Source organism: Pseudophryne corroboree, chromosome 6, assembly GCF_028390025.1.
Source record: "Pseudophryne corroboree isolate aPseCor3 chromosome 6, aPseCor3.hap2, whole genome shotgun sequence".
NCBI classification, from domain to species: domain Eukaryota; kingdom Metazoa; phylum Chordata; class Amphibia; order Anura; family Myobatrachidae; genus Pseudophryne; species Pseudophryne corroboree.
In genome coordinates this window covers 29,570,815-29,592,357 of record NC_086449.1, presented here as the reverse complement: position 1 = coordinate 29,592,357, position 21,543 = coordinate 29,570,815, and the positions used below count along the sequence as shown (strand labels likewise).

The 21,543-nt window shown below is 45.8% G+C and overlaps 1 protein-coding gene across 1 annotated transcript; it reads left to right on the top strand.

Moving 5' to 3' along the window:
* The first annotated feature begins 555 nt into the window (after positions 1-555).
* Positions 556-21,246, top strand: LOC134934162 (extracellular calcium-sensing receptor-like). The gene is made up of 6 exons (XM_063929659.1): positions 556-725; positions 15,907-16,198; positions 17,356-18,177; positions 18,256-18,483; positions 20,115-20,238; positions 20,336-21,246. Exons 1-6 carry the CDS (start codon positions 556-558, stop codon positions 21,244-21,246), a joined length of 2,547 nt encoding a protein of 848 aa, XP_063785729.1.
* The last annotated feature ends 297 nt before the right edge of the window (positions 21,247-21,543 follow it).

The window sequence follows — 21,543 nt, the reverse complement described above, 5'->3', positions numbered from 1 at the left end:
GTGGCAGTTGGAGTACCTCTCCTATTTGAAATTCAGAGGTTGGAGAGTTAGTAATGGCATGTCTAATTGGGTGCTGGTGGGCATTTCAGAGGTATTGGGGTGTCCCAGGAGAAATACTGAAGGTGAGAGTAAGTGATCAGTCAGAAGGAGGTGATCATTGGCAGAGTGAGATAGGTTAGAGGTAGTATGAATCATAATTAGGCTGGAGATTTAGGGAGTAACAAAAGTTGAGTGAGGAGAGACAAAAGTGACAGAATAAAGGGGAAAGAGTAAAAGTTAGGCTGCCATATACTCTACCAAACTCTATTGCAGACTGAAGTGATACAATGGGTTCTTCCAAGAAGCAGCTATCTGACCGATTGCAGAAATTATGACAAAATTATTATGAATTGTGCTTGGAGAAGTTTGAAATAGGGAGAGGGTGAATAATGTACTTTGGGGCGTGCAGGACCTGAAGGTTAAGAATTTGGGAGGCCAGATTCTGTATACTATATGATTTCCCTTCAAAATGACTGTAGTTTGGCTCAGCTCCTCCAGACATACAAAAGACCCAAGATGACTACTTTTCCTCCAACACGTATCCAAGGGACAAGCATAGATTCCATAGAGCTCAGTGGAGACATAGCACCAGCGATACAGCAATTTCTAAGTGTTTTCTTTAATGGAGACATAAATAAAAGATTTTTAAATCCCATCAAAGATGTCAGTCTAGTCTTCCTGATCAAGTCAGATACCAAATTGGTTTGGAAGGGAAGAAGATCATTGTAGACTTTTGGATGAGTGACAAGGAAGACAAAGATGGTCAATTTCAGAGACTAGTCTGCACCAAAGGCAAAGTTCTATTGAATTAAATAAGTTTCTAATCTAAAGGAACTGGTGGAACTGTTCTCTAGTGAACCCCTGTTGAGCAAAGATCTTGGCTTTTGGGAGAGTAATCATTAATAGAAGCCTGCCTTAGACCAAACTGATGATATGTGAGCAAAGAGGTCTAAAGGAAATGCTGGGATACACCACCAATTTTCCACAAAGCCACAAACAGAAATTAAATCTTGCATTTTACAACAGATTCCAAAAAACCCCATAAGTGATTCTAGGAGCTCAAGGCAGATTGGTTGACTCTTATCCTCTGCCCCTTTCTCTACATGCCCCCAACCCTTTATATCCTTAGAAATAAGGAATGATCATGTAGGATCAGACCCACTAGTGAGTTTAGGGAAGAAAGCAATGCCTGCTAGCGCCATCGTTGTGAATGCCCTAGAATGACCGCCTCTATAAATCTCCAGCACAAAGGAGGTACGGTATTGCTCCCTGGTGTTACCTGCCAAAATCTCTTAGAAAGTGTTCCCATTCATTCCAAGCAGCCAGGTAGGACTGTTGAGTAGACTGTGGCATGCATTGCCAGTCCCTCAATGCTGGCTTGATTATATCTGCCACACAGAATGAGAACAAGGTAAGCCATGCAGACTAACCCCTGGGCACTCTAAAGCTTGCCACTGATAATGAGACAAGCATACACAATACAGTTTTTTACATCGGGAACATGCTAAGCCAAGAAACTGATGTTAGCTTTCAGGCAATACAGGAGAAGGTGCCACAAAAGACGCAATGCAAGCGATTATGCAGACTTCTGATTACTTTGTTGATTACTTGAAACACTCCTACTGTAAGTTATTGTACCAGAAAAAAATGCTCCTGCATGAAGGTGTTGCATCACAAGCTCTACTGCAACCATATTTTAAAAGAGTTTGACTAGTAGCAGATTAGCGGTCAGCATGGAAAAGTGCCAAGTTGTAGGCCATAGCTCCGCAAACCATGTCCCATCCAGATACGCCCCTAAACATAGAGACTCTGAAGTGTCAGTAAACAACTGCAAACAAGGGAAGGTGGTCAGGGGACTTGCCCATTCCTGGACCCCATCAAAGTCCCACAAGAATGACAACCATAAAGTGAAATGGACCAGTAAATCTGCCTATAGAAAACTTTACCTTTAGTTTCATCACTTTGACCGCTGGGTACAACCAGTCTGACTTAAGGTTCCAAGAAGTCATCACCATATCTCTGATGGAATCCTAAGTATCTTGATAAATCCCAACCTCAAAAATCTAGCTTTGGCATGATTGGGATAATGCAGCAACCAAGTCAATACCAAAACACAAATGGGGGATTGAACCATACAGAGAACCCTTTCTGGTGTCCTTTCCAGAGGAAGGCGAAGCAGAAGCAATCTTGGGGCAGTCTTTGGCCACATGACCAATACTACAGCCAGAGCAAGAGTGTTGAAAATGACCCCCTGAACACCGCTTGTAAGTGCTACTATTGAAAGTAAAAGATTTCACCTTTTGAAGAATGGCAAGCAGAACTTTGAGGGGGCAGCCCAACCAGGAGGAAAGATGGCCTGTGGAGCATCATTGATCATTGACTGAAGAGAAGCAGTAACATCTTCTGTGATTCTAGAATCTACAGTAATTGCTTCAGGAAAGAGCTTTGGGAGGCTACAGGAATGCAGGTAGTCATTGATCTTCTGTTCAAGATTGGGATTGGAGAGGAGCAAGAAAAGGAATTCAATTATTTTAGGATCAAATCTGGGTGATAGAGGGCTCGTGTTAAAGCATTACAGATAAATGGGATGGCCTTTGCTGAAGCCATGTAGCCAATAGTGAGCTTGCTTTATCTTTCTTCTCATAGAAAGACTGTTGGGTCCATGTAAGGAATTTAGAAGCTTTTCTTGTCCCAGATGGATGAGATCTCTTTTACATAATATGTAGTGCAGTTACCTGGAAAGGACCAGGTCCCAGTTTAGGAGTCTTGTAGAAAATGAAAATATAATATGTATTTCTATTTTAAAAAATGTGGGTGTATTGTGAAACATGGACTATCATTAAATATTTTTGTACAAGAACTGAGACCCATTTACTTTATGGTAGAAATTTACTAAGGTCCCGATTTGGTTCGAGATTGCATTTTCGTATGAAAATTTACGGAAATTTACTAAACACAAATCTCGGCAGTGATGGGCCAATTCGTATTGAGATACACTGCCGTCCACACAAATACGAATCAATAGACCATGGGTCATACACGGTTGTTTGTTCACATACACCTCATAAAACACGGGAATTTATTAAGAATTTTATTCTCAATCACTGCCGACAATAGCCAAACACTGCAGGAAAAGCATGGAATTCCTACAGAAATAGAACTTTCAAATAGACCTTCGTGTTTGGAGAATCCTACACGGATCAGTGAGATTCATGCATGCTTCTCTATTTAAAAATGTAGTAAAGAGTTAAAAATTAAAATAAAATTGCGTAGGGTCTCCCCTCCTAAGCAGGGGTGACTAGTTGAGTTGGTAATGCAACGGCGGCAGGGACCTATATAATTGTGTCCCCCGGCTGCGGAATTATCTCCTTGACTAGTAGAGCCTGGTGCTGGTTTCAAAAATACGCGGGACCACTACGTCCTTTTTGCCCCCTGTATTTTAACAACCAGGACCGGTTTAAAGAGCCCGGGGCTGGTTATGTTCAGGAGGGGGGACCCCACGCAATTTTTTAACATTTTTTTAACTATTTAAATCCTTTACACATTGAAGCCTCACTGATCCGGTCGGGCTTCATTGTGTTATGTCCGGCAGTGTTTTACTAATCTCCCCCGTAAAACACTGCCCGACAATACGAATTACATCAACATCGGTGAACTCAAATTGAAAAAACACGGTAGTTTAGAAAGTTACTGTGTTTTTTTTCCAAAAAGTTGCAATCTCAAATGGCCGATGTCAGCCGAGATTGATCTCGACTGAAATCGGCTGCAATACGAATTTTAGTAAATTTGCCCCTATGACTTTACAAACGGTAATACAGCTTTTTTGTGACAGGGGTGATGTATTTAAGTAGCGGCACAGAGTTTTACCAGCATAATGAGACACTTTTTCTTACTTTGTTTTCTTTTTTGCATGTTGAACATTATGTTTGTGATTAACAAGTGTGGGCCTAATTCAGATATGTGCATAAGGGATGCAGTTAATTTACCAGCAGGCGGAATCCCGGCTCACGGGAGCTATTCCCACTCCTGAGTGTCCACGGCACCCATAGAGTGGGAAAAGAACCTGTGGCGAGCGCAGCTTCTAGCATCTCGACCGTCGGAAAGACATACTGAACCCGTACGTAAAAAACAACGTTTACGTACATCTCAGATTATATTGTTATTAGTGATGAGCGGGTTCGGTTTCCAAGAAACCGAACCCCCCCGAACTTCACCCTTTTTACACGGGTCCGAGCCATACTCGGATTCTCCCGTATGGCTCGGTTAACCCGAGCGCGCCCGAACGTCATCATCCCGCTGTCGGATTCTCGCGAGATTCGGATTCTCTATAAGCAGCCGCGCGTCGCCGCCATTTTCACACGTGCATTGAGATTGATAGGGAGAGGACGTGGCTGGCGTCCTCTACGTTTATAATTGTAGAAGAGACAGTTGATTGCTTGTTTTATTACTAATTGTGGGGAGGATTGGGGAGCAGCTGTTAGGACTCGGAGTAGAGTGCAGAGTTTTGCTGATAGTGACCACCGGTTTTTTTTTATCCGTTCTCTGCCTGAAAAAAACGCTCCATACCATATCTGTGCTCAGTGTGCTGCATGATATATCTGTGCTGAGTGCTCACACTGCTTAATTGTGGGGACTGGGGAGCAGCTATAGCAGGAGTACAGTGCACAGTTTTGCTGACAGTGACCACCAGTATACGTTTGTCTGCCTGAAAAACACTCCTGTGGTGGCTTTTTTTTATACTAGTTTAGCAGTCTGCTGACAGTGTCCACCAGGTCCATTATACTGTATATAGCAGTACGGTAGGCCACTGCTGTACCTACCTCTGTGTCGTCAGTCACTCGTTATCCATTAATAATAATAATAAGTATACTATCCATCCATCTACATTGTATACCTGTGGTGGCTTTTTTTCTTTATACTAGTTTAGCAGTTTGCTGACAGTGTCCACCAGGTCCATTTATTATACTGTATATAGCAGTACGGTAGGCCACTGCTGTACCTACCTCTGTGTCGTCACTCGTCGTCCATAAGTATACTATCCATCCATCTACATTGCATACCTGTGGTGCCTTTTTTTCTTTATACTAGTTTAGCAGTTTGCTGACAGTGTCCACCAGGTCCATTTATTATACTGTATATAGCAGTACGGCAGGCCACTGCTGTACCTATCTCTGTGCCGTCACTCGTCATCCATAAGTATACTATCCATCCATCTACATTGTATACCTGTGGTGCCTTTTTTTCTTTATACTAGTAGTACTAGTTTAGCAGTCTGCTGACAGTGTCCACCAGGTCCATTATACTGTATATAGCAGTACGGTAGGCCACTGCTGTACCTACCTCTGTGTCGTCAGTCACTCGTCATCCATTAATAATAATAAGTATACTATCCATCCATCTACATTGTATACCTGTGGTGGCTTTTCTTCTTTATACTAGTTTAGCAGTTTGCTGACAGTGTCCACCAGGTCCATTTATTATACTGTATATAGCAGTACGGTAGGCCACTGCTGTACCTACCTCTGTGTCGTCAGTCACTCGTCATCCATTAATAATAATAAGTATACTATCCATCCATCTACATTGTATACCTGTGGTGGCTTTTCTTCTTTATACTAGTTTAGCAGTTTGCTGACAGTGTCCACCAGGTCCATTTATTATACTGTATATAGCAGTACGGTAGGCCACTGCTGTACCTACCTCTGTGTCATCACTCGTCGTCCATAAGTATACTATCCATCCATCTACATTGTATAACTGGTGCCTTTTTTTCTTTATACTAGTAGTACTAGTTTAGCAGTCTGCTGACAGTGTCCACCAGGTCCATTATACTGTATATAGCAGTACGGTAGGCCACTGCTGTACCTACCTCTGTGTCGTCACTCGTCGTCCATAAGTATACTACCATCCATTTACATTGTATACCTGTGGTGGCTTTTTTTTTTATACTAGTAGTACTAGTTTAGCAGTCTGCTGACAGTGTCCACCAGGTCCATTATACTGTATATAGCAGTACGGTAGGCCACTGCTGTACCTACCTCTGTGTCGTCAGTCACTCGTCATCCATTAATAATAATAAGTATACTATCCATCCATCTACATTGTATACCTGTGGTGGCTTTTTTTCTTTATACTAGTTTAGCAGTTTGCTGACAGTGTCCACCAGGTCCATTTATTATACTGTATATAGCAGTACGGTAGGCCACTGCTGTACCTACCTCTGTGTCGTCACTCGTCGTCCATAAGTATACTATCCATCCATCTACATTGTATACCTGTGGTGCCTTTTTTTCTTTATACTAGTTTAGCAGTCTGCTGACAGTGTCCACCAGGTCCATTATACTGTATATAGCAGTACGGTAGGCCACTGCTGTACCTACCTCTGTGTCGTCACTCGTCGTCCATAAGTATACTATCCATCCATCTACATTGTATACCTGTGGTGCCTTTTAGTTGTGCACATTAAAATATGGAGAACAAAAATGTGGAGGTTAAAAAAATAGGGAAAGATCAAGATCCACTTCCACCTCGTGCTGAAGCTGCTGCCACTAGTCATGGCCGAGACGATGAAATGCCATCAACGTCGTCTGCCAAGGCCGATGCCCAATGTCATAGTACAGAGCATGTAAAATCCAAAACACAAAAGATCAGTAAAATGACCCAAAAATCAAAATTAAAAGCGTCTGAGGAGAAGCGTAAACTTGCCAATATGCCATTTACGACACGGAGTGGCAAGGAACTCCTGAGGCCCTGGCCTATGTTCATGGCTAGTGGTTCAGCTTCACATGAGGATGGAAGCACTCATCCTCTCGCTAGAAAAAAGAAAAGACTTAAGCTGGCAAAAGCACAGCAAAGAACTGTGCGTTCTTTGAAATCACAAATCCCCAAGGAGAGTCCAATTGTGTCGGTTGCGATGCCTGACCTTCCCAATACTGGACGGGAAGAGCTTGCGCCTTCCACCATTTGCACGCCCCCTGCAAGTGCTGGAAGGAGCACCCGCAGTCCAGTTCCTGATAGTCAAATTGAAGATGTCAGTGTTGAAGTACACCAGGATGAGGATATGGGTGTTGCTGGCGCTGGGGAGGAAATTGACAAGGAGGATTCTGATGGTGAGGTGGTTTGTTTAAGTCAGGCACCCGGGGAGACGCCTGTTGTCCGTGGGAGGAATATGGCCATTGACATGCCTGGTCAAAATACAAAAAAAATCAGCTCTTCGGTGTGGAATTATTTCAACACAAATGCGGTCAACAGGTGTCAAGCCGTGTGTTGCCTTTGTCAAGCTGTAATAAGTAGGGGTAAGGACGTTAACCACCTCGGAACATCCTCCCTTATACGTCACCTGCAGCGCATTCATCATAAGTCAGTGACAAGTTCAAAAACTTTGGGCGACAGCGGAAGCAGTCCACTGACCAGTAAATCCCTTCCTCTTGTAACCAAGCTCCTGCAAACCACACCACCAACTCCCTCAGTGTCAATTTCCTCCTTACCCAGGAAAGCCAATAGTCCTGCAGGCCATGTCACTGGCAAGTCTGACGAGTCCTCTCCTGCCTGGGATTCCTCCGATGCATCCTTGAGTGTAACGCCTACTGCTGCTGGCGCTGCTGTTGTTGCTGCTGGGAGTCGATCGTCATCCCAGAGGGGAAGTCGGAAGACCACTTGTACTACTTCCAGTAAGCAATTGACTGTCCAACAGTCCTTTGCGAGGAAGATGAAATATCACAGCAGTCATCCTGCTGCAAAGCGGATAACTGAGGCCTTGGCAGCCTGGGCGGTGAGAAACGTGGTTCCGGTATCCATCCTTAATTCAGAGCCAACTATAGACTTGATTGAGGTACTGTGTCCCCGGTACCAAATACCATCTAGGTTCCATTTCTCTAGGCAGGCGATACCGAAAATGTACACAGACCTCAGAAAAAGACTCACCAGTGTCCTAAAAAATGCAGTTGTACCCAATGTCCACTTAACCACGGACATGTGGACAAGTGGAGCAGGGCAGACTCAGGACTATATGACAGTGACAGCCCACTGGGTAGATTTATTGCCTCCCGCTGCAAGAACAGCAGCGGCGGCACCAGTAGCAGCATCTCGCAAACGCCAACTCGTTCCTAGGCAGGCTACGCTTTGTATCACCGCTTTCCAGAATAGGCACACAGCTGACAACCTCTTACGGCAACTGAGGAAGATCATCGCAGAATGGCTTACCCCAATTGGACTCTCCTGGGGATTTGTGACATCGGACAACGCCAGCAATATTGTGCGTGCATTACATCTGGGCAAATTCCAGCACGTCCCATGTTTTGCACATACCTTGAATTTGGTTGGGCAGAATTATTTAAAAAACGACAGGGGCGTGCAAGAGATGCTGTCGGTGGCCCGAAGAATTGCGGGCCACTTTCGGCGTTCAGGCACCGCGTACAGAAGACTGGAGCACCACCAAAAATACCTGAACCTGCCCTGCCATCATCTGAAGCAAGAGGTGGTAACGAGGTGGAATTCAACCCTCTATATGCTTCAGAGGATGGAGGAGCAGCAAAAGGCCATACAAGCCTATACATCTGGCCACGATATAGGCAAAGGAGGTGGAATGCACCTGTCTCAAGCGCAGTGGAGAATGATTTCAACGTTGTGCAAGGTTCTGCAACCCTTTGAACTTGCCACACGTGAAGTCAGTTCAGACACTGCCAGCCTGAGTCAGGTCATTCCCCTCATCAGGCTTTTGCAGAAGAAGCTGGAGACATTGAAGGAGGAGCTAAAACAGAGCGATTCCGCTAGGCATGTGGGACTTGTGGATGGAGCCCTTCATTCGCTTAACCAGGATTCACGGGTGGTCAATCTGTTGAAATCAGAGCACTACATTTTGGCCACCGTGCTCGATCCTAGATTTAAAACCTACGTTGTATCTCTCTTTCCGGCAGACACAAGTCTGCAGAGGTTCAAAGACCTGCTTGTGAGAAAATTGTCAAGTCAAGCGGAACGTGACCCGTCACCATCTCCTCCTTCACATTCTCCCGCAACTGAGGGTGCGAGGAAAAAGCTAAGAATTCCGAGCCCACCCGCTGGCGGTGATGCAGGGCAGTCTGGAACGAGTGCTGACATCTGGTCCGGACTGAAGGACCTGGCAACGATTACTGACATGTCGTCTACTGTCACTGCATATGATTCTCTCACCATTGAAAGAATGGTGGAGGATTATATGAGTGACCGCATCCAAGTAGGCACGTCAGACAGTCCGTACGTATACTGGCAGGAAAAAGAGGCAATTTGGAGGCCCTTGCAGAAACTGGCTTTATTCTACCTAAGTTGCCCTCCCTCCAGTGTGTACTCCGAAAGAGTGTTTAGTGCAGCCGCTCACCTTGTCAGCAATCGGCGTACGAGGTTACTTCCAGAAAATGTGGAGAAGATGATGTTCATTAAAATGAATTATAATCAATTCCTCCGTGGAGACATTCACCAGCAGCAATTGCCTCCAGAAAGTACACGGGGACCTGAGATGGTGGATTCCAGTGAGGACGAATTAATAATCTGTGAGGAGGGGGATGTACACAGTGAAAGGAGTGATGAATCGGAGGATGAGGAGAAGGTGGACATCTTGCCTCTGTAGAGCCAGTTTGTGCAAGGAGAGATTGATTGCTTCTTTTTTGGTGGGGGCCCAAACCAACCAGTCATTTCAGTCACAGTCGTGTGGCAGACCCTGTCACTGAAATGATGGGTTCGTTAAAGTGTGCATGTCCTGTTTATACAACATAAGGGTGGGTGGGAGGGCCCAAGGACAATTCCATCTTGCACCTCTTTTTTCTTTCATTTTTCTTTGCATCATGTGCTGTTTGGGGAGTATTTTTTTGAAGGGCCATCCTGCGTGACACTGCAGTGCCACTCCTAGATGGGCCAGGTGTTTGTGTCGGCCACTTGTGTCGCTTAGCTTAGTCACACAGCGACCTTGGTGCGCCTCTTTTTTTCTTTGCGTCATGTGCTGTTTGGGGAGTAGTTTTTGGAAGGGCCATCCTGCGTGACACTGCAGTGCCACTCCTAGATGGGCCAGGTGTTTGTGTCGGCCACTTGGGTCGCTTAGCTTAGTCACACAGCTACCTCATTGCGCCTCTTTTTTTCTTTGCATCATGTGCTGTTTGGGGACAATTTTTTTGAAGGGCCATCCTGTCTGACACTGCAGTGCCACTCCTAGATGGGCCAGGTGTTTGTGTCGGCCACTTGGGTCGCTTAGCTTAGCCATCCAGCAACCTCGATGCAAATTTTAGGACTAAAAATAATATTGTGAGATGTGAGGTGTTCAGAATAGACTGAAAATGAGTGGAAATTATGGTTATTGAGGTTAATAATACTATGGGATCAAAATGACCCCCAAATTCTATGATTTAAGCTGTTTTTGAGGGTTTTTTGAAAAAAACACCGAATCCAAAACACACCCGAATCCGACAAAAAATTTTCGGTGAGGTTTTGCCAAAACGCGTCCGAATCCAAAACACGGCCGCGGAACCGAACCCAAAACCAAAACACAAAACCTGAAAAATTTCCGGTGCACATCACTAATTGTTATATATATTTTTATTATATTATTGTGGGGGGGGGGGGGGGGGGGGGTGTTTCCCTCCAAAAGTCAATTTTTCTGTTTTGCAGCTGCAAAATGAGATGATAATATAATATGACTATAAGAAAATTACATATAACGCTTAATTCCCAGTAGATTTATTATAATTATGATCATTTACTGCAGATAATATGATTCACATTGTAATTCTCTCAGGCACAATTGCTGTTATAAAACCCCAATCAGGCAGACTGACGGAACTTGTGATGTGACATTGTGTGTGTGAGTGAGACGTGTACACAATCCTCCTGTATATATGAGTATATGTGACAGAGACTGAGGTTGCTGAATGTTGCTGCACGTGAGATTACCTTCTCACACTATATCCTGCACAGATAAGTTATCTCTAGGTGATTGAGGTCTTACATTTGCTAACAAAACAGTCACAGTCTTCTCACTTCTTTACTTAGGAAGACCTGACCTGCGCAACATGTGACTTCAATATACTGAGGATAATTTTCTGGTTTGAAGCTTTTAATACCAAGGAGGCAATTTATAACAGTAGCGTTTTGTGTACATGTATGTGATAACATCAGTCTGGGATGACAGACTGAGGGAGGTCTTCTCCTGTGTGTGACACTGACAGACTGAGGGAGGTCTTCTCCTGTGTGTGACACTGACAGACTGAATGACGTCTTCTCCTATGTGTGATGCACTAACAAACTGAGGGAAGTCTTCTCCTGTGTGTGATACACTGACAGACTGAGGGAGGTCTTCTCCTGACCTGTGTGACACTGACAGACTGAGGGAGGTCTTCTCCAATGTATGACACTGAGGGAGTTCTTCTCCTGCTTGTGACACTGACAGACTGAAGGAGGTCTTCTCCTGTGTGTGACACTGATAGACTGAGGGAGGTCTTTTCCTATGTGTGATACACTGACACACTGAGGGAGGTCTTCTCCTGTGTGTGACACTGATAGACCGAGGGAGGTCTTCTCCAATGTATGACACTGAGGGAGTTCTTCTCCTGCTTGTGACACTGACAGACTGAAGGAGGTCTTCTCCTGTGTGTGACACTGATAGACTGAGGGAGGTCTTCTCCTGTGTGTGATACACTAACACACTGAGGGAGGTCTTCTCCTGTGTGTGACACTGATAGACTGAGGGAGGTCTTCTCAGGTGTGTGACACTGACAGACTGAGGGAGGTCTTCTCCAATGTATGACACTGAGGGAGTTCTTCTCCTGCTTGTGACACTGACAGACTGAAGGAGGTCTTCTCCTGTGTGTGATACACTGACAGACTGAGGGAGGTATTCTCCTGTGTGTGACACTGATAGACTGAGGGAGGTCTTCTCCTGTGTGTGATACACTGACACACTGAGGGAGGTCTTCTCCTGTGTGTGACACTGATAGACTGAGGGAGGTCTTCTCCTGACCTGTGTGACACTGACAGACTGAGGGAGGTCTTCTCCAATGTATGACACTGAGGGAGTTCTTCTCCTGCTTGTGACACTGACAGACTGATGGAGGTCTTCTCCTGTGTGTGGCACTGAGGGAGGTCTTCTCCTGTGTATGACACTGATAGACTGAGGGAGGTCTTCTCCTGTGTGTGACACTGATAGACTGAGGGAGGTCTTCTCCTGTGTGTGACACTGATAGACTAAGGGAGGTCTTCTCCTGTGTGTGACACTGACAGACTGAGGGAGGTCTTCTCCTGTGTGTAATACACTAACAGACTAAGGGAGGTTTTATGTCTGACATTGTATGACTGTAGCAGATCTTTGTGTGAGACACTATGACACTGAGATACCCCAGTGTGATGCATTAGGCCTTCCATGCTCTCTATGGTGAAGATGTTTCTTAGCTGTAAGCCAATGATCTGGCGATATAAAATAAATTGCATGTTGCTGAATACAATTGCCGTACAAGTGTGTGCCGGCTTCAAGTCAATACATGGCTGCCATCTTCCCAGTGGGGAAATCAGTGGGTACCTGAATCATCCCGGAGATCTGGTGATCGGTGGCACCTTCCCAGTCCACGTGGGCAGAAGCTACACCGAAACTCATTTCACTAGCAAACCAGAGGACATTAAATGCCAGCTGTAAGTATCTAAGGCCCAGATTTATCAAGCCTTGGAGAGTGATAAATTGCACGGTGATAAAGTACCAACCAATCAGCTCCTAACTGTCATTTTTCAAACACATGTAACATGACAGTTAAGAGCTGGTTGGTTGGTTGGTTGGTTGGTTGGTTGGTTGGTTGGTTGGTTGGTTGGTTGGTACTTTGGTGTCTATTTACTAAGACTTGGATGGAGATAAAGTGGATGGAGATAAAGTACTAGACAATCAGTTCCTAACTGACATGTGACATGGTAGTTAGGAGCCGATTGGCTGGGACTTTATCTCCGGCGACTTTATCTCCATCCAAGGCTTAGTAAATAGACCCCTTTATCACCATGCAATTTATCACTCTCCAAGGCTTGATAAATCTTGGCATAAACCTGTAAAAATTAATTGCACAGGAGCAAGTCGACCTGAAATACCCTGGTTTATTTGTCATGAGTCCCTTGCTGTCCATTATAATAAGTGACTGGCTGACTGTATACAAAGTCTAGAGGGAACGTACAGTAGGTCTGTGTGTGTCCGACTCCTGGAGTGTTCCCAGTCATTCTGCTGCAGGTGGACAGCGCCCTCCTTATCCCTTATACGCTCTCTTGATAAGTATATAAAGGGCCTGATTATGAGTCGCATACAGCTCGGGATGCACCGCGTGGATGTTAGCAATCTGTACATGCGCCCTAGCGAGCATACGCATCTCTGCGTACCTCCAGGCGATTCTGACAGATCTCTGCCATTTTCCTCCACCATAAGTGAAGCGGATGTTTCTGAGCGTCAACTGTGCGGCAACTGGGAGGACACGTGTTAGAGAAGTGACCTGTGGAACATCTCATAACTGCCAACAGTCTCAGGATTCTCAGGACAGCCCCAATACAAAAGGGTGTTGCCTCATTTAAAACTGGAGAGGGCACTGTTTGGGCGTAGTATGTTTTGCCGGAGGTCGGGCTCCCAGCATACCGGCGCGGGATCCCAACCGCCGGCATGCCGACAGCGGGGCAAGCGCAAATGAGCCCCTTGTGGGCACGGTGGCACGCTACATGCGCCACGCTATTTATTCTCCCTCCAGGGGGGGCATGGACCCCCAAGAGGGAGAATAGTTGTCGGTATGCCGGGTGTCGGGATTCCGGCGCCGGTATGCTGGGCACCGGGAGCCCAACAGCCGGCATACTGAATACCACCCCACTGTTTAGGTGTCATGCTTTGGGCAGACAAGGCTGTGGCTTAGGTGGATCAGCCATGGCCTAATTATTTCACACTTTCCGATAGGGAATGATGACGTGGACAGCCCCTGTACAAGAACCTAACATGTGATTCTGAAGACCTAACAATGTATGTCTGGGTGATATATGGAATGCCGACGGTCGGTCACATGACCAACCGCGGTATCCCAACTTTTAGAATGCCCACAGGGAACAGGGTAATTAATTTACCCCTCCCCTGACCCTATCCTAAACCTAATAGCTGAGTAGAACCAGTTTTTTATTTTAAACCTGCACGGAGCTTAGCCCCACCTCCAGTTTTTTTATTAGCCCGCGGTCCAGACAGCACCTGCAAAAGGGGGCTATTGAGTGGTGCAAACCATCGGTGGTTCACCATAAATAGTTTAAGTGCCATTGATGGTTTTTGCAGATGGCAACATCAATGGTTACCAGCGATGGGCAGCCCGTCGATGGCCATCCCTAAAATGAGTTTTAAGGGCACGCTTGAAGGCTAGGAGGATGGATGAAAGTCTAATGGAGTGAGGGAGGTTAGGAATGGACCTGGAGAAAATCCTGCATTCGAGAGTGGGACCTGGTGATCAGGGTGGAGGTCAGGTGGCCATCATTAGCTGAGCGAAGATGGCAGGAGGGAGTGTGTAAGGAAATGAGGCTGGAGATATAGGTAGGTACAACGAGGGGTAGAGCTTTGTGGGTGAGAGACAGTGGCACATTTTCTTCGTGAGGCACGTGCCTAGGGGCGGCACTTGTTTGTAGGTGGCACTTGGAGGCCTGTGTTGGTACTGTCAGCCCAAAAAGTACCAGTAACTGCAAAATAATTTCACTGTACTGTACCATATGCCATCTGAATGGAGTGTGCGGGGGGGTGAGACATACATACTGCCCCTGTAAGCTGTCCTACTTAGCAAATATGTGTACATAATTAAAATGTCAGCGTGGCTTTTTTTTAATTATTCTATTTATTTGGCTATCAACAAATGAGGACTTATAACCAGCCAATAAAAATTGTACAATTAGGCAGGCGGGGGGAGGCCATTACTGTTGTACCTAAATCCCTTAAATCTGCCGATATCGGGGCCCATTTATCAAATACTATTTGTGGCTATGTCCCCCGAAAACACCCGTTTTGGGAGGTTAGCCGCAAATACTAGGAATCTCCTGAATGTATAAAGGAGGTATAGCAGCAGGTATCTCCGATACCTGCTGTGATCCTTCCAGTTCCGCCAGCAGCCACATCTCCCATAGGTTTCCATGGGGGAGGCGATGCTGCCCGATGTAGCCTCTCCGGGTCTAGATGCATCATCGTTGGAAAGTGATAAAATGAAGAGTGAAAACGCACCAGCCAATCAGCTCCTAACTGCGATTTCAAACACAGCCTGTAACATGGCAGTTAGGAGCTGATTGGCTGGCACTATCTCTTTCTCCATTTTATCACTCTCCAAGCGATGATGCATCTAGATACCGAATTGTTCCCCACAGCTACCACAAACTTTTGATTGCGGTAGCCCATTGTAGCCTACTGTATGAGCTACAGATCGGAGAAAGTAGATCAGGCTGAGCTCTGGCTGAGTCCCCCGGGAACCCTCCGCCGCATATTGCAAATCGATCCTGGGTGGTAAGATCAAAAGATCAGTTCAATACGAGATCCGTGATAAAGTGGGCCCCGTAGTGAGCCAAGGTAGTAGTGACTGGCAGCGAGGGGGTAGCAGAGGTAGGGTGAGGAGAGAGGGAAATGAGGTGGGCAGTAGAGATGAGGACAGATTGGAGAGGGGCAAGGTGGGAGATAGTAAGGGTGGAGAGAAGCAGATTACAGATATCAGGATGGGAAGTTATGAGGGCATGAATGAGAGTAAGACTAGGTTCTAGAGTAAGGAAACGCCTGATTCTGGAAATGTTACAAAGATGGAAACAGAAGGATTGTGAAAGGGACCGGTCGTGGGGGGAGGGAATATATAAATTACACATTGCATTTCTTCTGTACTCCCCTAGGCTTGAATTTCAAAATTACCAGAGCCTGCAGGCCCTTATATTCGCGGTGGAAGAGATCAACAATACTCCTGACCTTCTCCCAAACATCACCCTGGGATTCCAGATCTTTGACACCTGTACAGTCTTGAGACGGGCAGCAGAGGGCACCCTGTGGATGTTATCTGGAGGACAAGAGCAGGTCCCAAATTATCGCTGTGGAAGAGACGGGTCCCTTGCTGGTATCGTTGGTGATTCTGGGTCCACCCGTTCCATACTCATGGCCCAAATACTGGGCCTTTATAGGCACCCACAGGTAACAGACCGTAAGCCAACTCCTGCTTCATATGCTGTATGTGGGACATTGGTGGGCAACATGACCACGTATGTAAAGGCATAGGCAGAGATTTGCTGACTGCATTACAAAGGGTGAAGAAAACTGCAGTGAACACATGCCAAAACTTTTATCCAGTGAGAAAATCCTCAGACAATGAGCCTGATGGATGTTTGTAAGTAAACATGGTTTTGCCCATTAGAGAACAAATGTGCTGCTGTGATCAGGTCTGAATTAGTGAATTAGGCCCTTCGTTTTTATATTCAGAATACGGGACGCCTTACTAACAAATATAGGGCCTAATTCAGAACTGATTGCTTCTCTGCACATTTGCAGAGGTTTGCAATCAGATACAGGCTGATCGGGGCCGGAGCTGACGTCACACACCTTCCCTGAAAACGCTTGAGAACGCCTGCGTTTTTCCTGACACTGCCAGAAAACGGCCAGTTTCCACCCCCAAATGTCCGATTCCTGTCAATCAACCTGCGCTCGCCTAGCTACATAAAAAGACGCTGATGTAATTTGCAGTTTGGCCTAGTGCATGCGCACTATGATCCGTACACATGCGCAGTCGATCGGTGATCGGCCGCCTTCCGAATTCACACAACAGCGATCGGGTCTGAATTAGGCCCATAGATTTACCAAGTACGCTGCTATAGTGTAAATGTATGGGTTTTGCCTCCTTTTAATATACAAGTATTTAAGTTACAATCATTGTGCACCACATAATTAGAAAGGGGTATGTTTATTATAAAGGCTGAAAAAACATTGCCCCGTCCCTATGTATTCTTTTGCACCAAACCGTATTACCGACTCTCTGGTTATCCCAGTATGAGATTACTCTCAGTGAAGTCTGTGGATCCACTAGGCCATACTGTACGTAATTAGTTTTCTCAACTAGAAACCAGTCCCCCCCCGATGCAAAAGGAGGAACTCCATTCTGCACTGATGCAGAACGGATTTCAATTATTTAGAATGGGGGAGACAGCGGGCGGACCGTAGGTTTGTGATGTGACAAAGCCAGGTGACGGACATCTGGCTGTGGTCACATTACATATGTTAGTGCTAGGCAAGTGGTTTGTTGATTAAATAATTTTTATGATCATGTATTTATTGACAATGCTTTTATTTGCCTCCAGATCAGTTACTTTTCCACCAGCCCACTCCTCAGCAATCGGAACATGTTCCCATCTTTCTTCCGTACTGTACCTAGTGACACCTATCAGTCCCGAGGCCTGGCTGAGCTAATACTGCACTTCGGGTGGACCTGGGTGGGGTTACTAGCAACCGATAATGACTACGGTCAACTTGGCATTCAGGTGGTAAAACAAGAATTGATCAAAGCTGGGGCTTGTGTGGCTTTTGTTGGGACTATTTTGACTGGTCATCCCAACCGGAATGCTCCTCACATTGTAACGATAATCAAGGGTTCAACGGCCAAGGTTGTGGTGATATTGTCCTCCGATTCTGATTTTATGCCGGTGGTTGAAGAGCTGGCAAATCAAAATGTGACCGGAAAAATATGGATAGCCAGTGAATCATGGTCAACCTCTACCCTTCTTTCAAATGAAAAGTTCCAACAGGTCTTGGTGGGTACAATCGGATTTGCTGTTCATGGTGGGCAGATGCCAGGGTTTGTAGAGCACCTCAATGGGCTACTCCCCTCAACGTCTCCCAATGATCCTTTTATAAGGGAGTTTTGGGGGCAGACTTTTTCTTGCAATTGGGATAACCTCCATAATTTAGATACCTGGATGAAGAACAAAACAATTCCTTTCTGTACAGAGGAAGAAACGTTAGAGGGCGCAATCACAAATGTAGACTTTAGAATCACTTTTAGTGTCTACACCTCAATTTATACTTTTGCATGGGCCTTACAGAACTTGCTCCAGTGCACACCAAGGTCTGGACCATTCCATCACGGCACCTGCGCCAACATCTCATCGTTGCATCCTTGGCAAGTAAGCAAATCCTCTTTTATTTACTTGCGCTTTTTGACGGGATCTTTTGAATGACTCATTCTCTGTATTCCTTTTCAGCTTCTTCGCTATATCAAAACTGTGAATTTTCAGACCAAAGACAAGACGCGTGTATTTTTTAACGATGAAGGAGAACCCCAAGCCGTCTACGACATTGTGAACTGGCAGATAAGGGCCACGAACACTTTGCAGCAGGTTGTCGTTGGAACTTATGACTTGAGCTCATCAAATGGGTATGCCTTAAGCATTGACAGTGCTGCCATTGTATGGACCACCGGTGTTAAAAAGGTAAGAACAGGAGCGGAACTGTCGTGGGTAGAAGCGGTGCAGTGGCTACTCGGACCCACATCCGAGGCTTCATAGGACATAGAGATAATGGGGCCAATTCAGACCTGATCTCTAGGCTGCGATTTCTCACAGCCTGCGATCAGGTCTGAACTGCGCATGCATATGCACCGCAATACGCCAGCGCGTCGGACGACTGCACCGGGCATCAGTACATATCGACAGGATGGTGCAAAAAAAGCGATTGCACGGGCGATTGCAAGGAGATTGACAGGAAGAGGGCGTGTGTGGGCGGCAACTGACCGTTTGTAGGAGTGTCCGGTAAAACGCAGGAGTGAACAGGTGTTTTGAAGGAAGGTTTCTGACGTCAGCTCCAGGCCCCAATCATCGCAGCGGCTGAGTAAGTTCTGGGCAGTGCAGAGACTACACAAACTGATGTTTGTGCAGGTCTTCAATGAATGCAATCGCACACCTGTACAAAGGTAATACCCTCCCCCTGTATGCGGCGACTACCTGATCACAGGGATGCAAAAGACGCACCCTAGCGATCAGGTCTAATTACCCCCAAAAATAGACAGTGTAGAGACAAAAAATTAATACATGTAAAGCAGAGCAAGAGAGAGGGAGGGGGGAGGGGGGGGGGGCTTATTCAGAGTTGTTAGCAAACCAAAAAAGCACACTAACAGGCAAAAGCATGCTGCACTGCAGGTGGGGCAGATATAACATGTGCAGAGAGATTTAGATTTGGGTGGGGTGTGTTCAAACTGAAATCTAAAAATCAGTGTAAAAATAAAGCAGCCAGTATTTACCCTGCACAGAAACAATATAACCCACCCAAATATAAGTAAGTCTGCACATGTTACATTTGCCCCACTTGCAGTGCAACAGGGTTTTGCCCATTTGTGTGCGTTTTTGGTTTGCTAACAAACCTGAATAACCCCCAGAGTGTATATCTGTGTCTTCAATAGGCAGTGTCGTCTTTACGTTTTGGCTCATTGGGCAATTTCCCAAGGGATCCACAATTCTAGGGGCCCACAAAATCAGCAAGGCACTCAGATAGCAAACCCCAGATCAGTGGATGCGGGAAGGGAGAGAGGACACCAGGGACACAATGCCAGGAGGGAGAGACAGGATGCGGGGAGGGGGAAGGAGACATCTACAGCAGGGCTGTGATTGCTGGGCAATCAGTTTTACTGGAGCTGGAGGAGATGTGGCATCAATTTCCCGCACTCAGCAACGGCTTTGTAGAAGTGATGCTGGTGACGGGAGTGGGAAGATCTGAGCTGCGGGGCAGAGAACAGAAGCTGGGCTGTGGGTCAGAGGACATCGCAGTGCAGCTGGGGAGAGGACAGAAGCCAGGCTGTGGTAGAGGATCCACAGGAGGCGCAGGTGCAGACGCTGCGGGCAGGAGTAGAGACACAGGCAAATGCTGTGGGCAGGGACCCCCGAGATTCTAAGGGCACATAACTGATTCCCCCACACACAGAACATCTGCCACCACAGAGCCCCACTCTCCTCCGGGGGTAGGGGCCCCAGTGTATTGCTTGCCCAGGGCCCTAAAGTATTGTACTGTTGAGAAGGCCCTTCCAATAGGTCTTATGTGTAAAAGAACATATGTTATTTATCTCACTTAGGTTCCTCAATCAAAGTGCAGCCCAAATTGTCCCTCAGGATTTAGGAAGATGTCTCTCCCAGCAAACCCCAGCTGCTGCTATGAGTGTGTTCCATGCCCACAGGGAGAGATCTCAGATAAAATAGGTAATACTGTATAAACATTTCTGCCAAATTGTTTATTTATTTCTTAAATTCCTTGTACGTCCCTTATGAAGATTCTGACAACAACGTTCTTTTGTAGACTCAGTGAAATGCCAATATTGTTCCTGGAACATGTGGCCCAATCTCCTGCAGAACATGTGCATACCAAGGACCATTGAGTTTCTTTCCTATAATGAAGCTATGGGTATTAACTTGGCAACCATTACCCCATTATCTTCTCTCATCCCGATTATCATTCTGGGACTTTTCATCCACTATAGGACTACACCCATAGTCCGAGCTAATAACTGGTCTCTCAGCTGTCTTCTCCTGCTATCGTTATGCTTGTGCTTCCTTTGTTCATTAGCCTTTATAGGATACCCACAGCCAGAGAAGTGCCTGTTGCGCCAGGTGGCATTCGGTCTGGCCTTCTCTCTCTGCATTTCTTGTGTTCTGGCCAAGACGATCACAGTTGTCATTGCCTTCAAGGCCACCAGGCCGGGGACTACACTAAGGAGATGGACAGGTGCAAAAGTGTCCTACTCAGTTATTGTGATTTGTTTTCTCATTCAAGTATCTATTTGTGTGACGTGGCTTTCTTGCTCACCTCCGTTCCCTGAATATAATAATCAAACGGAGTCCGGGGTCATCATTCTGAGCTGCAATGAGGGTTCTCCTCTTGCCTTCTGGACTATGTTGGGTTATCTTGGTCTCTTGGCCACCATCAGTTTCATTGTTGCATTCTTGGCCAGAAGACTACCTGACAGCTTCAATGAGGCCAAGTTCATCACTTTCAGCATGTTGGTCTTCCTCAGCGTCTGGTTGTCCTTCATTCCAGCCTTCCTCAGCTCACGTGGCAAGTATACCGCAGCCATGGAGATCTTTGCCATCTTGTCCTCCAGCTGGGCGGTGTTGGTTTGTATATTCTTCCCAAAATGCTTTGTCATACTATTTCGGCCGGAAATGAATTCTAGAAACAACCTGATGAGGAAAGACCGTAGTCGTAATTAGAAAGTCCAGACTGTCCAGTACGAAAACATATTACTTCCACCAGAGACAAATTACTTAACCATTCTTCATGGCCTGTGTCAAACATGTACCAACAAATAAAAACCTAAACAAAGATAAAGTATCACTGTCAATGATATAATGTATAATGCATGAAGGAGCCTATTCATAAGAAGGTGGAAAAGAGGATTTATTTCAGATAATACTTTATAAAGTAAATAGAAAACAGAATATTTGATAAAGCAAAACCTGGAAGTATTTAACCATGTTTTGTAGATTATACCAATATTTGTATTTATA

Coding starts and splice junctions, on each gene's coding strand:
- LOC134934162 (XM_063929659.1), top strand. CDS start 556: ATGACTACTTTTCCTCCAACACGTATCCAAGGGACAAGCATAGATTCC. Junction 16,199..17,355: donor GCCTTTATAGGCACCCACAG/GTAACAGACCGT, acceptor ATTTGCCTCCAG/ATCAGTTACTTTTCCACCAG. Junction 20,239..20,335: donor AGAGATCTCAGATAAAATAG/GTAATACTGTAT, acceptor GTTCTTTTGTAG/ACTCAGTGAAATGCCAATAT.